The 18,004-nt window shown below is 47.7% G+C and overlaps 1 protein-coding gene across 2 annotated transcripts in view; it reads right to left on the bottom strand.

Moving 5' to 3' along the window:
- Window positions 1-18,004, bottom strand: part of Tmod1 (tropomodulin 1) — a 103,668-nt gene that overhangs the window by 73,523 nt on the left and 12,141 nt on the right. The window contains exon 2 of one of the 2 annotated variants that reach the window (XM_004658304.2): window positions 5,920-6,088. In XM_004658304.2, coding sequence (XP_004658361.2) covers window positions 5,920-6,039 — 120 coding nt within the window. In that variant the 5' untranslated portion in view covers window positions 6,040-6,088. Of the gene's footprint in view, window positions 1-5,919; window positions 6,089-18,004 lie in introns of those variants that run through there. The other variant, XM_045152174.1, reaches the window with a different exon arrangement.

Below are 18,004 nucleotides of genomic sequence, written 5' to 3'. Positions count from 1 at the left end.
AAGAAATCAAATTGGACAAAACTGAATTTTCTGGCCATTCTCAGTTTTCTCTCTGGGTTCCCTTCTGCACACCACAGTGTTGGTGACTATCACACAGGTGACAGGCCACCATTATCTCAACTGGGATCTAAGCAGCCACCTATGTTGTATCCTGGGCAGGTTCATTCCTCTCTCTCTAAACCTCAGCTTCTTCATCTTTAAGATGGAAAATGTGGTTTGTGTGTAAAGTGTCCCACATAGACTAATGTACTTGAATACTTACTCCCCAGTTGATGACACTGTTCAGGAAGGTTGTGGAGACTTTGGGAGATGGAGCCTTGCTGGAGGAAGTGTGTCACTGGGGATGGGCCTTGAGGTTTAATAGTTCAGCTCTACTTTCTGGACTTACTCTCACTGCTTCCCTCCTGCTGACATGAAGATGTGACATCAGCTGTCTGCTCCTGCCATCCTTTCCCCACTATGATAGATTTCCCCTTGAAACCACTCTCTCATGTGTGTGTGTGTGTGTGCGTGCGTGCTTAACTTCCTTCAGCTGCTTTTGGTTGGGTATTTTGTCCCAGCAATGAGAACGTAACTGATACAGGGCTAAAGACTTGAGTCCTCACGGAGGACCAGATGAGACAGTCTATTCAAAACCTCATCCAAAATCTGTTAAATATCTGTGGATTGCATAAGCCCACCACCGCCAGCACACACTGCAGTAAGACTTTCCACTCTCAAACCTATTTTCCCCACTGCACAGCACAAATGTGATCTGAGCAGAGGAGTTGGCTGAGCTTCAGAGCGTACCCACTTAACTGCAGAGAGAGAGAGAAAGGGCAGATCCTCTGGGGAGCCAGTCAACAGCGGACACTTTTAGCACATGAGGCATTCCTTTCCCGCGGGAGTCTGAGTGCAACAATCTCATGATAAGCTCGAGTTTTTCCAGAGAGAGAGAGAGATAGAGAGCTTCGAGGACAATTTTATTTTTTAATGTGCACAAGTTTGGAATCCTCTGCTGCAAACAGAGTAACTTTCCAAGTTTTCGTACTCCACTCTGTCACATGACTCTGGGGCTTAACAATTGCATAACCAAAAAACATGTCACCCTCTGAAGTGTTTACTGCCTACAGGTAGTAGGCGAGCCAGAAGCAGCCCAGAAAAGCACACATGGGTAGAGCCAGAGCAGGCATCCCAGGTCATCTAGGCCAACTGTTCTATTTTTAGAGAGAGAGAAACAGAGATTCAAAAAGGAAAAGGCACACACCTGAGTCCAGAGAAAAGACAGAACTGGACACGAACTTCTGGGTCTCAGACTCTTTCCAGGAAGCAAGGGGATGCTTTATATACACAGCACTTTCTTTTTAAAAATACTTTTTTACTTGTGTGTGTGTATATGTGTGTGTGTATGTGTGTGTGTGAGAGAGAGAGAGAGAGAGACAGAGAGAGAGAGAGAGAATGGGTATGCCAGGGCCTCTCGCCACTGCAAACAAACTCCAGACACATGCGCCTCTGTGTTCATCTGGCTTACACGGGTTCTGGGGTGTTGAACCTGGGTCCTTACGCTTCACAGGTAAGTGCCTTAAGTGCTAAGCCATCTCCCCGTCCCTATACACAACCCTTTCTAGAGCCACAAAACCAGGGTGCATCTGCAGCCCACCCATACTATCTTCTCCAAAACTCCCATGAAGCTAAGGCTGTGGCGGCTCTGCCACTGCCTGTACGGGCCATTAGACAAGTCACTGTGCCTCTTGACCTCTTCACTGTAAACTGGAGATGACAAGAGTACCTTCCCTCATAGGATCACAGGGAAGTTGAGTCATATCTCCAAAGCGCTCAGAACAGTGCCTACACATAATCAGTGCCACACCAGCACATGTGACACAAAAATAAACACAGGTGTGTGGATTATACCAAGGGGCAGTGCCTAGGCACCAGGGGACCTGGGCTCTGCTCTGGTTCTGCCTACACATGTTCTAAGGTGGTTTCTTCCTCTCTCTCTGGGCTGGGATCCTGATCTGTAAATGGGGACACTGGACACCTGCCTGGTGGCTCCCTTTCTCCTGGTCTGCATACCTTTGGCCTCTCCCAGAGCTGTGATTACAGAGCTGGGCCCAGGCCCAGTGAAACTGGAGCTGGAATGTTCAGTTCTCAGGATGGAGGGCGCCACACTGGCCTTTCAAAACTCACACACTGTCTTATAAGTCGGGTAAGGGAACCCATCTCTGTGAAGGGGCCAATTGTGGGCTAAGCCATGAACCCTCCCCCCACCGCCCCATGGGCCCCCATTATCGCCTTCCTCTCTGGTTTCTTTTTTGTTTTCCTTAAACTGAGGGACAGAAAGGGGTCTTTGAGAATGTCACTTTTGGAACCAAAGTAGTTGAGAACCGCAGGTCTCAGGTGGCTTGTACCTGCCCTAGGAGCTGCATACCCAATTGCTTCTCCCTAGCCTGTTTGCAATCTGACTCCTGGCTCTCTGTGGTGTGACTAGGCAAGCCAGGCAGCATTCTGATCCTTCTGAGCCCTGTCCTTCTCTCTGTGCCTGGAATGGCCTCTGCCTGTTAACCGCCTGCCAGGCAGAGCTGGATAAGTGAGAGGTTCAGAGCCCCTGGACACCGGTGGCTGCATAGCCTGATATTTTGGGGAAGGGGCCCGGTGGGAACACTTTGCCACTTTAGGAGTGAAGCTGAGCATCTAGACTGGACCTCAGCACAGACTTTAGGGTCTATAATCTCCATTCTGACAAGCTCCTCCGTCTGCCACCTCATCACTCCCAGAGTTGCCCCTGGGCTCTGACCCTTGTCATCACCTGCACTATTTGCAGCCACAGCCTTGTCTGACCTCATCCCTATCCAGGAGCGCAGGGTAATTCCAAAGGAGCAAGAGGCCAGCAACAGCAGGCCTGTGGGGGAGTGGGGGCGGGGCTGGTGGGCACACTTCTCCCTGACAACCGCTTCGATTCTACAGCATGGTGGGTAGAGCTATGAAAGGGGCAGTGCCCTTCCTTACCTTCAGGAAAAGCACCTGCTTGCCATCAGTTCCCAGGGCACAGCGTTCCTACATGAACCCCTTCCCCCAACTCACTGCAGGCACTTCCCTCTGTCCGTAGCTCCTCAGTGACCAAGTCCCACTGAGTCACTGCCCTTCATGGGCTCCCCAGGTCACTGCTAAAAGCCCAAACTTTTAAAAAAGATATGTTGATTTATTTATTTGCAAGGAGATAGAGAAAGAGAGAAGGAGAGACAGAGTGGGTGTACTGGGGTCTCTAGCTACTACAAACAAGCTCCAGATGCATATGCCACTTCATGTATCTGACTTTACATGAGTATTAGGGAATCAAGGCCGGGTCTTTAGGTTTTGCAGGCAAGTGCCTTGACTGCTGAGCCATCTCTTCAGCCCCAAAGTCCAAACTTTTAACCTTGCCACCCCCACTTCATTATGCAGCACCCATTCCTTTAAAAAAACCAAAACTTTATTTTTTATTTACTTATTTGAGACACAGAGAGAGAAAGAGGTAGAGAGAGAATGGGTGTGCCAGGGCCTCCATTCACTGCAAAGGAACTCCAGATGCATGCGCCCCCTTGTGCATCTGCCTTACATGGGTCCTGGGGAATCAAATGGAGGTCCTTTGCCTTTGCAGGCAAACACCTTAACTGCTAAGCCATTTCTCCAACTCCTCCTCCCCCCGCCGTTCCTTTATAATCACATCTAACCTTCTGCAGAAGTCACATTGAGACTACCCGCACCCCCCCACAGGCAACTCCCATACATGGACCTGGAATTCTTTGTTTTTATTTTGACTTTGAAAACCTAAGGAAAGCCCAGTTCCAACATCACCTGCTCTGTGGAGGATCTCAACAGGAAGAAGTAATTCCCTCTGAGCTCCCTGACTGCTCCTAGGAAGTGATCTGAACTAAGTGTAGGTAGGATCCACCCAGAGAGCACTGCTGGTGCCTAGCACTGAGTCAACTAGAGGCAGGCCCGTGCCCCTGTGTTCTCATTCCCCACAGCTCTTCGCTGTAAGTTCTATGCAATGGTGGCCCAGGGTAGGGTTAGAACAGAGCATGCACAGTAGAGAGGTAGAAGCCGGGTGCTTCCTTGCCTCCATAACTGAAACACAGGCTGATGGAGGAGGCAGTTGAAAGGGAAGCCCAAGGCTCTCTCCATGAAGGCCGTCTTCCAACTTGAGCACATCCACCAAGGAGCCATCTCCTACTGGCTGGGCGGGGAGCAGTTGTAACCATCAAGGTAAGGACATACTGATAACAGGACACTGTCATTCCATGGGGCCTGGGACCAGCCTCAAGAAGAATTCTGGGTTATCTGGAAAGAAGCCAATTCCTCAAGTTTGGAGATCAGATCAAGTTATGAGTGTCTGGAAGCTTAGCCCAAAGAGGCCAACCAACTCCATCATGTCACGGATGGGACAATGAGGCCGAGGAAAGGACAGACAGTAGCCAGCCCAAGGTCACATGGTGTGTCACAGAGTCTGGATATGGGGCATCTAAACTCTGGTTTTCCATTTTTCCTGTTGAACTAGACTCCCTGTACCTTGGCAGCCATGATTTGTGGGCTGGTAAAATGGCTTGAAGTACTATTTTCCTTAGGGGTTACTGTTAAATCAGAGTTCAGCATCAACTGGCTTTAATTAAAAATAAAAAGCATGGAAGGGGCTGGAGAGATAGCTTAGCAGTTAAGGTGCTTGCCTGTGAAGCATAAGAACCCAGGTTTGATTCCTCAGTACTCACACAGAAGGTGACACATGCATCTGGGGTTTGTTTGCAGTGGCTAGAGGCCCTGACATGTGCATTCTCTTTCTCTATCTTCCCCCTCTCTCAAATAAGTAAATAAATACATTAAAAAAATAATTTTTAAAAATAGCATGGAAGGGACTAGAGAGATGGCTTAGTGGTTAAGCGCTTGCCTGTGAAGCCTAAGGACCCCGGTTCGAGGCTCAATTCCCCAGGACCCATGTTAGCCAGATGCAAAAGGGGGCGCACACAGAATTCGTCTGCAGTGGCTGGAGGCCCTGGTGTGCTCTCTCTCTCTCTCTCTCTCTCTCTCTCTGCCTCTTTCTCTGTCTGTCGCTCTCAAATAAGTAAATAAGAATAAACCAAAAAAAAAAAAAATAGCATGGAAGAATTAGACATGGTGGTTCAAACCTTAATCCCAGCACTGGGAGGCAGAGACAGGCAAGTCTCTGAGTTCAAGGTTAGCCTGCCTTTGGACTCAAAACATGGGTTGGGGCAGGAGGACTAGGGAGATGGCTCAGCAAATAAGAGCATTTGCTATGAGGGTCTGAGTTCAATCCCCAACACTCTCATAAAAGGCCAGGTGTGGCCACACATGCCTACCTGTAACCCCAGTGCTGAGGGCAGAGGGGGAGAGATGAGAGAATCTCTGGATCTCACTGCTGAGTCAATCTGACCAAAAAACTACTGAGCTCCGGGTTCAGTTGGAGACCCCATCTCAAGGAAATAAAGAGGAAATGTGATAGAGGACACCTGACATTCTTCATTAGCCTCTGCATGTGTGTGCACCAAATGCATCTTGGGCTCTTCCGAGGTGTTCAGCCCACCATCACTTAGAGCACGGTGGCATCATGGGCTCTCCTGGACTCCAGCATGCCAGCTGCTCATCTCAGGTCTTGTCAGCCTCCACAACCACATGAGCCAACTGCTTACTGTAAATTTCTCAAAGGAGATTGTGTGTGTGTGTCTGTGTGTGTGTGTGTGTGTGTGTCATATTGGTTGTGCTTTTCTACAGAACCATAAATGAGTAACACAACACTTCAAAATAGCCCTGCCTGAGCAACATCATCACAGTTTCACTGTCATATAAGGGAAAAGGCAGAAGAAACTTTGGGAAGCCCTCACCTGCCCTTCCCACATGTAGTCAGCCCCGTGCCTGTGACAAGCATTCCGTTTTTGTGCTACTCACATCGGGGTCCAGCTCATCCAGCTCACTTTCCAGTGTCCTGAGCTCCTCCTCCGTGAGGGCCCCCAGGATTTCATCTTCATCCAGGTCACGGTATTTCTCCAGCTCTCGTCTGTAGGACATCGCGGAAGGACTTGCCTCTGTCTTCTGAGTTTCTGTGCTGATTGAGGACCTACCCCAAAGAGAAAAAACCTTGTCAGACTCGCCACCAAGCCAGAGGATGCATCATTCTCTTGGTGATTACATGTTTTACAAGTTACCAGTTAAGACTAATTCTCTGTCTGTCCCTCACCAAGGTGACAGTCCAAAGGGCAAGTGATTTAATGTATTTGTCTGTAATGGTTGTGGTCATTAATTAGGATTAATTGAGTGATTAACAATAGCTGTCGAGTCCATCAAAACAATTTTATTTTTCAGGGCTAGAGAGATGACCCAGTGGTTAAGGCGCTTGCCTATGAAGCCCAAGAAATGAGGTTCCATTTCCCAGTACCCACTTGCACAAATATGAACAAGGCGGCCTATGCATCTGGAGTTCATTTGCACTGGCTAGGAGCTTTGGTGTGCCTGTGATTTCTCTCTCTCTGTGTCTGTCCCTCTCTGCTTGAAAAAATATTAATAAAGTATTTTTTTCTTTCTCGCTCATTCTCTGTCATAACATAAAGAAAAAAAAATTGGGCTGGATAGATGGCTTAGCGGTTAAGGTACTTGCCTGTGAAGCCTAAGGACCCATGTTTGATTCTCCAGATCCCAAATAGGCCAGACACACAAGGTGATACCGGTGCACAAGGTCACACATGTGCACAAGGTGGGGTACGTGTCTGGAATTTGATTGCAGTGGCTGGAGGCCCTGGTGTGCCAATTCTCTCTCTTTCTCCCTCTCTCTCCTGATCTCTCTCTCATAAAATAAAAATTAGAAAAACTAAAATATTTCAAGTAGCTGAAACCCTTTTCTGGACAATCCTCACTAGACACCACAGCAGGAACCATGAATGCAGGGAATTGTCACTGGAGCCAAGCCATCCCCCATCCTCTCTAAAGCTGATGAGCAGGAATCCCTAACTGTGACAGACAGAAGTGCAGGCCTGTATATACCATGAGTGCCATGGATTGACCTCTGTCTCCCCAAACTTCATTTGTTGAAGTTCTCATCCCCAGCATCTCAGTATCCCGTATATTACAAGTAAGAATGCGACCTTACTTAGAAATGTGACCTCTTCAGGGTGGTTGCAGATATGACTAAGTTTAGACAAAGTCATAATGGAGCAGGATGGGCCCCTAACCCAGTATGATTGGCATCCCTGTAGGAAGGGGACACATATAAGAAGAAGGCCATGTGATAATGCAGGTAGAGATCATGAAGAGGTTTCTAGAAGCCAGATTTTGCCAGCGAAGCACTGAAGCTGAGGGAGAAGCTTGGAGTTCAATCTTCCCCTCAGCTTAGAAGAAGCCAAAGCTGCTAACACCTTGAACTTGCTTGCACTTCCAAACTCTAACCTGAGAGGCAATGTATGCCAGCTATTCTAGCCACTCAATTTTTGGTACTTTGTTACAGCACCCTAGAACATTTGCATAACTGGCATCACATGTGTGTATGCATGTGTGTGTGTGTGTGTGGTGTGCATGCTTGTAATCATGTGTGCTTTTGTGCTCATGCAAGTCAAATGTCTTCCTTAATCACTCTCTACCTTAGTTCTAGAGAGAGACTGGGCATGCCAGGGCCTCCAGCCTCTGCAAAGGAACTCCAGACGCATGCTCCACCTTGTGCATCTGGCTTATGAGGGTACTGGGGAATCAAACATGGGTCTTTAGGCTTCTCAAGCAAGCGTCTTAACTGCTAAGCTATCTCTCCAGCCCCACCTTAGTTCTTGAGACAAAGTCTCTCTCATTGAACCCAGAGCTCACTGATTTGGCTAGATAAGCTAGCCAGCTCTTGTCTCCAACTCCCCAGTACTGGATTACAGGCATGTGCTGCCATGCCTGGCTTTTACATGGGTGTTGAGGATCCAAACTTAGGTCCGCATGCTTGTGCAGCAAGCACATAATCCACCAAGCCTTCTCCCAGTTCATCTTTACAACAGTTCTTTCTAGAACTCCATGCCAGCAAACACACCCCATGGCTCATCTGCAAAATGACAAATGGAATTTTCCACAGTAGAGAAAAATGAAAACTAAAAAAAGACAACCAACTAACCAACCTAAGAACTGAGATTAGTTCATTAAAAACAATTAGAGTAACCTAAAATAATCCAAAACCAAAGTTCACTAAACTAACGGAAGTGTCCATTCCAGAGAGGAGAGGGCATTTCACTAGTGTACGCCTGGGCATGTGTGGGCATATTGGCAGCAGAAGTTGGAGTACTTGACAGCTGCCTTGATAAACACAGAAACTCAGTGCCATCCTTTCTCTGAGAGAGCTTCTGCATGAGATAACGCCTTCCTTTGGCCCCAAGAAGGCAACATCAAGAGCATACATGGCCCCTTGATTCATTTCCATCAGCCCTCCGACAGTGCCTTGGAACAGATGGAAAATCTCCTGAAAGGCCTCACTCAATAACCTAGTGTGGCTTTTCCTAAGTGAAGCCAGGAAACACAAGGACCCATGATCTCCATCCGACGGCCAAGAGTAACTCAAATAAAGAACGCAGAAGCTTCCAAACCAGCTCATGAAGATGTCCACATAGCCTCCAAGCTAGCAGTTCTTAGATCAGCTACAAAACACGAGACTTTGATGCTTGCTGTGGTTTCGATATGTACGGATTACGCCCCCTAAAGCTCTTGTGCTGGAAGCCTGGTCTCATGTGGCGGTGTTGAAGGGATGAAGCCTTGAAGAGGCGGGACCTAGCAGGAGGCAGTTAGGTCACTGGAGGGACTGTTCTTTGGAGGGACGAATTCTGGGCTTGTGGAATGGTTCTTCTCCAAAGGAATGGTCATAAAGAGAGCACGACTGGCCCTGCCTTGCTTTCCGGCTTATGGTCTTCCCATGTGATTTCTACTTCTGGCACCCTCTTCCACCATGATGCCTCCCACCATGTTGTAATATATGCAAGAGGGCGCTCACTAGAGGCCAGACACATGGCCATGGTAATAGATCCCACCACAATCTTCAAAAGTATGAACTAAATAAACCTCTTTTAAAGTGCCCAGCCTCAGGTATTTTTGTTTTAACACCCAAAAAAGGACCCGAAGAAGACAGTGTTCAAACAGGGTTTAAGTTAAACCAAATCCCGCAAGACTTGAGCGATAGGGGCCTCAAAAGCTTTGTTACACTGTTAACACAGTGGGTGTCTGCAAGAGGAACAGACTATCAATCCTGTTTTTTTTCTTTTTTATTTATTTGTTTATTTATTTATTTATTTATTTATTTATTTATTTATTTATTTGAGAGTGACAGAGAGAGAAAGACAGATAGAGGGAGAGAGAGAGAATGGGCGCGCCAGGGCTTCCAGCCTCTGCAAACGAACTCCAGACGCGTGCGCCCCCTTGTGCATCTGGCTAACGTGGGTCCTGGGGAATCGAGCCTCGAACCGGGGTCCTTAGGCTTCACAGGCAAGCGCTTAACCGCTAAGCCATCTCTCCAGCCCTGTTTTTTGTTTTTTGAGGTAGGGTCTCACTTTAGCTCAGGCTGACCTGCAATTCACTATGGAGTCTCAGGGTGGCCTCAAACTCATGGCTATCCTCCTATCTCTGCCTCCTGAGTGCTGGGATTAAAGGCATCTGCCACCATGCCCAGCTCACCAACACTTTTAACATGATACAATATCTCTAAGAAATTGCCCCCCAAATTAGAGTCTCATGAAATGAAGTCTGGAGTCACTTAGAGTTACTTCTGGGTCACATCAGTGAACCATCAGAACCACACTTGAAAGAATGTCAGAAGGGCATGAAGGTACACACCTTTAATCCTGGCATTCAGGAGGCTGAGGTAGGAGGATCACTGTGTGTTTGAGGCCAACCTGGGCTACAGAGTTAGCTCCAGGTCAGCCTGGACTAGAGTGAGACCCTGCCAAAAAATAAAATAAAATAAACAAACAAAAACAGAAAACCAGAGGGATATCACAGTGACAGGAGCCCGCCAGGGCACAACTCCAGGGAAGTCAGACAGTTCTGAAACCTGGAAGCTTCCCAACATCCTTGTTTTTGCCAGCCGACTCATTTTCTACATGATTCGCATTAAACTTTATAAAAAGAATCACAGATGGGCCCTGGGCAGTGGACAAAGCAGAACAAGAGGAGAGAGCGGAGAATCTGTATCCTAACCAGCTCCATACAAGTTGCTGGGAAGGAAGCCAGAAGAGAGAGGTAGGTGGGAACGATGGGGTGTGAAGATGGGCCGCCCTCAGAGATGCCAGCATGACAACTGACTGACATCATCTAATCTCCCCAAGAATTCTCCAACTAGGCCCAAGAAAGTTATATCACTTATGCCCCCTAAGGTGCTGTTGAAATCAAAATCCCTGCATCTCAGGGTTAAAAAAAAAAACAACCTTGCATGTCAAATACCCTGTGGATATCACACAGGGATGAGGCATTACATTAAATAAGCTGAGAAGAACTGAGAACTCCTAAGGTAAACGATGAAGCCGGCAGCTTCAAGCCACACTCATCCCGCTGGCTCTCAAGGACAGTTTCTATAAAGCAGGATTCTCCTCCTGTGGCGGTGCTCTAGGGAACTGGAGGTAGGGAGTAGACAGGGCAGAGGGAGGTGACAACAGTGTGTTAATAGATCCCACCACAAGTGCAAGCTCATTCTTCAAGATGGCTTGGAAGAGATTGAGTTTTATAACTGTCATACAAGTCCTTTGATTCCTAACAGATGAGGTGTCAGAGATGCAGCCCAGGCCCCGGATGCCCAGGACTTTGGTTGAAGTGCTAGTTCTTTCACTGACATTTTTTTCTTTTCTTTTTTTTAATTTTTTTTGACAACTTCCATAATTGTAAACAATATGCCATGCAATTTCCCATTGGCCACACCACCGAAGAAAATGTTTCTCACTCCCACAGCAACCACTAACTGCCAATAACACCTCAGGGAGGAATGGGAGCTTCATGCCTTCCTCCAGCAGCTATGATGGAATGCTGATGAGCTCAATGTTGTGCCAGGAGTGACAGTGGCTGTGAGGTCATGACTGCAAAGGGAGTGCTGGTTTGGATGGCAATTACCTAGGTGACTCTTTCTAAATTCCCTGGGCCTCCGTTTATCTGTAAAGTGATAGAACTGGCTTGCCTGAGTAGTTTTGAAACTGCTGGGAAAAAATGCCTACAGGTCTGCAGGAGGCTAAGTTAAGTGAGGAGATCGGCCCCGACCTTGAGTGACGTATTTACTTGGGGCCCTTAAGTGAAAAGCTGAGAATCGGGCTAGAGAGATGGCTTAGTGGTTAAGGCGCTTGCTTGCAAAGTCTAAGGAACCATGTTCGACTCCTCAGATCCCACATAACCCAAACGCACAAGGTGACACAACCGCACAAGGCCACACATGTGTGCAAGATGGAGCACACGGCTGGACTTCAATTACAGTGGCTGGAGGCCCTGGTGTGTCAATTCTCTCGTGCTCTCTTGCATTTTAAAAAAGGCCAGTCTGAGCCGGACATGGTGGTGCACGCCCTTAATCCCAGCACTTGGGAGGCAGAGGTAGGAGGATCACTGTGAGTTTGAGGCCACCCTGAGACTCTATAGTGAATTCCAGGTCAGCCTGAGCTAGAGTGAGACCCTACCTCAAAACAACAACAACATAAAGGCCAGTCTGTTGGGCTTGCCTCAAAAAAAAGGTGAGAACCAAGCCAGGTGTGGTGGTGCATGTCTTTAATCCCAGCACTTGGGAGGCAGAGGTAGAAGGATGACTGTGAGTTCAAGGCCACCCTGAAGCTACATAGTAAATTCCAGATCATCCTGGGCTAGAGCCAGACACTACCTTGAAAAACAACAACAACAAAAAAAGTTGAGAATCACTGGACTGGTTTCTTCTGTACAGAGTGCTGGTACTCACCCATGTGCCCTGAGGATATTAACAAGCAGATGAGGGCATGACCTGGAGCTGAAGCACAGTCCGTGTGAGCTCAGTGCCTGAAACCATGATGAGGCAGAGCTTCTGGAGTCTACGTCTCCCCTACCTTCTTTCCAGGCCATAAGGCTCCTCCAGGGGCACCCACGTCTTATTTGTCTTCAAGTCCCCATAGCCTAGTCCTGTGCCTGGCACAGAGGTGCCATCTTTGTTTGTTTGTTTGTTTGAGGTAGGGTCTCCCTCTAGCCCAGGCTGACCTGGATTTCACTATGTAGTCTCAGGGTGGCTTCCAACTCACAGTGATCCTCCTACCTCCGCTTCCCGAGTGCTGGGATTAAAAGTGTGTGCCACCACATTGGGCTAGAGGTGCCATTTTGAGGAGCAGAGAACAGGCCCACTTCGGTTCTGGTCTAGCATCCTTGAAAGCTTAGGCAAGTTCCTTCGCTTCTCAGACCCCCTGTTTATCTATGTTTAACCCGGAAAGACTGGGCTGGCTGTGGAGGTGCTGGGAATCCCAAAGAAGGATGAGGGAAGGGTTGATGAAGCTTCAGGGTTTCCAGGATGGCCTGCCTGAAGCAGAGGAGCTCAGCTGTTACCTGTCTTATAAACTGGGTGCTGAGTTAAGTGTCAGCAGGAAAAAGGAGAGCCAAATACATTTAAAACCACACACTCAAGTTTTCCAGATCTGCTGTGTATATCACACTTACAGCTGATCCAGCCACTCAATCCAGCCACTCGATTGTCCACAGCAGGAGCCTCGGGCTACTGCTAAACATAAAATAAGAGAATTTACAAGCTGTGGTAGGAAATAAAACCTAGCAGGTTGCACAGTAAAAATTAGAGGGTCAAGGCTGAGATCATCCGTCAAGGAAGCTGTGGGAATGAAAGCTCCTGGCAGGGGGGCTCCTAGGGCACAGAAATGGTCTTTCATATCTTTCATGGACATTGGGGCTGGCAATTCTGCCAATGGCTCCTCCAGCGTCTGCTGTATGGAGACTCTTGGGACAGAAGCACTTAAATGGTACCATGTTGATTTATGACTGACCTTCTTCAACTTCACAAAAAGCTGAGTCACAAATTCAGATGAATATTTTCCAATGATGCCATCTTCTTTCAGCCAGGGAACATCTTGAAGATGGCAAAGAAATTTCACTTTTCTTTTTTCTTTTTTTTAAATTATTTATTTATTTATTTGAGAGCGACAGACACACAGAGAAAGACAGATAGAGGGAGAGAGAGAGAATGGGCGCGCCAGGGCCTCCAGCCACTGCAAACGAACTCCAGACGCGTGCGCCCCCTTGTGCATCTGGCTAACGTGGGACCTGGGGAACCGAGCCTTGAACCGGGGTCCTTAGGCTTCACAGGCAAGCGCTTAACCGCTAAGCCATTTCTCCAGCCCACTTTTCAAAAGTAGTCCTTGGGCTGGAGAGATGGCTCAGTGGTTGAGGTACTTACCTGGAAAGCCTAACATTCTCTAGTACCCACATAAAGATATATGCACAGTGGCACATGCGTACAGAGTTCATTTGCAGTAGCTAGGGGTGCTGGTGTTCCCATTCTCTTCCTCTCTCTGGGACATGGTAGTGAATGCGTTTAATCCCAGCACTCAGGAGGCTGAGATAGGAGGATCCCTGTGAATTCTAGGCCAGCCTGAGAGTAATTTCAGGTCAGCCTGGGCTACCTCAAAACAAACAAACAAACAAAAAAAAACAACTGGTCCTGTGACTGGAGAGATGGCTTAGTGGTTAAGGTGCTTGCCTGCTAAGCATAAGGACCCATATTCAACTCTCCAGATCCCACATAAGCCAGACGCACAAAGGTGAGGCAAGTGCAAAGTCTCACATACCCAGTGGGTGGCACAAGCGTCTGGAGTTTGATTGTAGTGGCTGGGGCCCTGGCAACCAATTCTCTCTCTCTCAAATAAAAAATAATAATAATAATTGTTCTTGTTGTGTCATCTCCTCCTGTCCTCTTTTGGAAGATACTGCATCCCAGACTATGTGATCTCCCACTACACTGAGGCTGCTTGAAGTAATCATGACTCCCTGAAGCCAAACAGGACCTTGAGGTCTTGACTCCCTCCTTCCCTTCCACTGTGTCTCCCCAGGCAGTGCCCTTTGCCTCTGTGTCCCACCCTCGTCTCATTTCTCTTTCTGTCACCAGTGATAAGGTGATAATGACACTTCAATGGCCTTTCTCCACCTGGGCCTCCTTCCTGAGCTCCCTGCTGGGCATATTAGAGTCACTTGGGCTCCATGTGGCCAGCCCTGGGTGAGTGCCCTTCTATCACCACAACTGGCTGCCACTGTCCTCTCACCTGGCTCCTGCACTTTGGTGGCCAGACACCTGGGCATCGCTTAAATACATAACATTTTCTTTTTTTCTGGTTCTGGCAATGAACCCAGGGTTTCATGCATGCTAAGTGCACCTTCTACCGCAGAGCCCGGACCCAGCCCTTAACCGTTTTTGTTTTTTTTTTTTTTCCTTTTCTTTTTTGATTTTTCGAGGTAGGGTCTCACTCTAGCCCAGGCTGGCCTGGATTTACTATGCAGTCTCAGGGTGGCCTTGAGCTCATGGAGATCCTCCTACCTCTGCCTCCCAAGTGCTGGGATTAAGGCATGCCACCACACCTGGCATTTTATACTTTTTTGGGGGGGGGTTTAACCATTTTTAAGTGTTATAGTTCTATGGAATTCAGTACATTCTTCTTAGGCAGACATCACCACCCTCCATCTTTGGAACTCTTTTATTTACCTCAGCTGAAACTTGGGACCCATTAAATGATAACCCCCATTTCCCACTCTACCCAGTCCTTAGCAACTGCCACTCTCCTTCCTGTTTATGAGCTTGGCTATGATCTGTGGTTGGCAGGGGTGAAACCATAATGCACTTGTCTTTGTGTGACTGCACTCCTGTGTCCATAACATCCACTTATCCGTCCCTACCATAGTGCACTTTGTGTGCCTGGAATCCTGTGTCTACAGTACCCGTTTTTCCATACCTGCTTCCCTCTCAAGGCACTTGGTCTCAGTTGTCTGTGTTATTCCAACACTTCCCCACCCCACTGCTGTCAATCTCCTTTCTCCCTGACCACATTCAAAGGACTTTGTGAAGAGCGTTCCCATGGGCGGAGGAGGTGGGTCAGTGCATAAAGTGCTTGCCCTGCACGCATGAGTACCTGAGTTCAGGTCCCCAGAACGTACAGAAAAGCCAGACGCTGTGGAGTGCTGCTATAATTCCAGCATCCCTACAACCCAAAGGGAGGGAGACAGGAGAATTTTCTGGAAGCTCAGGGATGAGCTAGCACAGTGGACACAGACAGCAGTGAACAATGATCGGAACAAAGACCCTTGCCTCAAACAAAGACCAGCACCCAATTATCCTCTGACCATCGCCACACTCTGGCCTGCATTTGCAAACATGAATTTGCACACACACACACAAACAAACAGTATTTTCAGGTAGCTCCCAGACTATCCCCGATATGCCCCCATTATGACAGACAGAGAAGCTCCCCATGTAGGATTTGAGGTCATCAAGATCTGGTCACCTTTATGCCTCTATGCCTTCTAATAAGACCATTGCAGGGGTGTTCTTACAGCTGTACAGACCCACTGTGTCCAAACAGCTCTGAAACTTCAGCCCAAGGCCCTGCTCATGCTAACCTGCAGCCTGGAATGTCCTCTCCTCTCCCTTCCCCTCCTCCATGCCTCCCAGGTCTTGGGAAAGCCCTTATACACTTCCGTACATGACCCCTTCGACCCTGAGTAACCTAGCACTGGTGGCTATGAAGGCAACACTTGCCCTGCCTAACAGAGGTGAGTCAGGTGGGGCCAGTGAGTCACAACTGACATCACATGTTGGCACCCAGCCCCGGCTTGGCTCAGAGGAAGGACATGACTGTTGCAGGTCACCCCTGATTATCAGTGAGGGGTACAGATCCTCTGAGGGCAGAGAACACAAGCCAGTCCTATCTGGGTCAGCTGCCAGCCAGGAAAGGCCATTAACCAGCACCAGGCGGGCATAGACAAACAGGTGATGGAAATTTGGATGAGTTGAACTTCCTTAATGTGAAGAGCTGAGATCAAGGTCATCAACTATCAGAGGGCAACAGGTCAATAGGCACTTTTCCAGTGTGCAAAGACTTTTCTACCAAAAATGACTTTTAGAGATCCAAATTTCATGTCTTGGCTATGTTATCACCTGTGATGGAGCCCAGACAGAAGAAAAGAGAGGAGGAAGGCAGGAAGAGCAGCTCTGAACCAACAATGTCCAGATCCCACACTTCTCCCCAGGAGCCTCTTGCACAAGGTGGCACAGCCCTCCATCTGCTTTGCTGTGAGACTCACTTGGCTACAGAATTTGCTTGGTATCATGCAAAATAAAGCGATGGGACTCTCCGCACAAAAGGCAGCGGGAAGTGCCGTTAAAGGTACTGAAATCTTTCACTCGTTCTCTGTCTCTTGACCTGCTGTGGTGTCACATTCTGTGAAGGGGACATAAAATATGGATGACACAGCTAGCCATTTTTTTTCTCTGTTTCCTTCCATCTCCCAAGAGGCCCAACAAGCTAGCCATGGATGGTGACATTGCTGAACAAACCCAACATGAATCAGCAGTGTGGGTGCTTGACCTCAAAGCCAGGATGAGGTCTTGACTGTGTTAGCAAGAGTGGCCCAAACAAGGGCAGTGACAGCTCAGCTTAGTGACACAGCCAAGTTCTGGGCTACTATTATTTGGCTGGGGAAGTGATTTTTTTTCTTCTTTTAAAATAAGACATAGATTACATGCATAGCACACAGTAGAACTCACTGAATTTCCCATATGTGTGTATGCCTATGTAAACACTTAGATAAACCTATAGGGCATTTCCAGCCCCAACCTCAAAGGCTTTCTTATGTCATACGGCATCTTACCAAGTCTCCCTCAAAGGCCCCACTCTTCTGATCCTCAAGACATCATGTAAATTGAAGCATCCATTGGAAATGTTCTTGGTCTGGTTTCTTTCATTTGGCACTTTATCCGTGAGCTTCATCTTGCTCCGTCCATTGCTGTGTAGTATTCTACCACATGAAACAGACTGTAATGGATGTATTTACTCCACTGACTAATGAATATTTAGATAGTCTCCATTATTTGAAAATTGGCAATAGTGCCATGAGAATAGCTTTTGGTAGAAATTGACACTATTTTTTCCACTACGAACCTAGAAGTATGACTGCTGGGCCATAAAGTAGACATATGTTAAGTTTCAGTAGATATTTCAGTTTTCCAAAGTAAATTTACACACACACTAACAATATATAAACCTCAAACTTGCTCCAAATCCTTGGAACATTTGATATTGTCAGCATTTATCAGTTTAGCCATTCTGCTGGGAGGTGGTGGCACCCCATTGTGCACCTCCCTGGAGACTGATGATGCTGAACTCATTCAAAAGCCCATTGGCCATGCATTTGACCTCCTCTGTCAACTGGCCGGCCCTGGAGTGGTGCTGACTGAGTCCAGAGAAGCTAAGCAGGTGTCATGTGTAGAGCAGCTAAAGGACCAAGAGGAACATGGTCATATTCTGTAAACCTCCAATGGGCTGACTGGGGAAGAAAGAACAGTGTGGTCTGTGATTTCCCAGAGGGCAAACAAAACAAAACAAAACAAACATGCTTTACTAAAATCACCAAGATGTAGATCTTTCTTCTGATCAGCACGAGAAACTCCCTAACAATAGAAATGCCCAGGGAGGCACCAGTCTCACTCGTGAGGTACACAGTGCCTCTCACTACTGGCTTGTGATTAAAGATGAGGCCATTCAGAGAGGGCTGAGGCTTCGAGTCCCGGTGGTTGTGATGAAGTTGATAAGATTCAAGGTCTATTTCTATCATGACAGACATGTTTGGAGCCTTGAGTGGAAGAGGCTCAGCTATCATTAGAAGTCTCGCTCTCTGGCTCGTGAGCTTTTGTTTTCTTTGGATGAGCTCATTTTCTTAGTCATGTGGGAAAGCACCTTCGAAAAAAGCAGGACCACTAAGCATAGGGCTTGCCTGCCACTTCCCGCAGTTGCTGTGACTCCTATTCCTGAGCACACAGAGTTTC

This window comes from Jaculus jaculus, chromosome 1, assembly GCF_020740685.1.
Source record: "Jaculus jaculus isolate mJacJac1 chromosome 1, mJacJac1.mat.Y.cur, whole genome shotgun sequence".
NCBI lineage: Eukaryota > Metazoa > Chordata > Mammalia > Rodentia > Dipodidae > Jaculus > Jaculus jaculus.
This window is presented reverse-complemented; position numbering and strand designations above follow the sequence as displayed.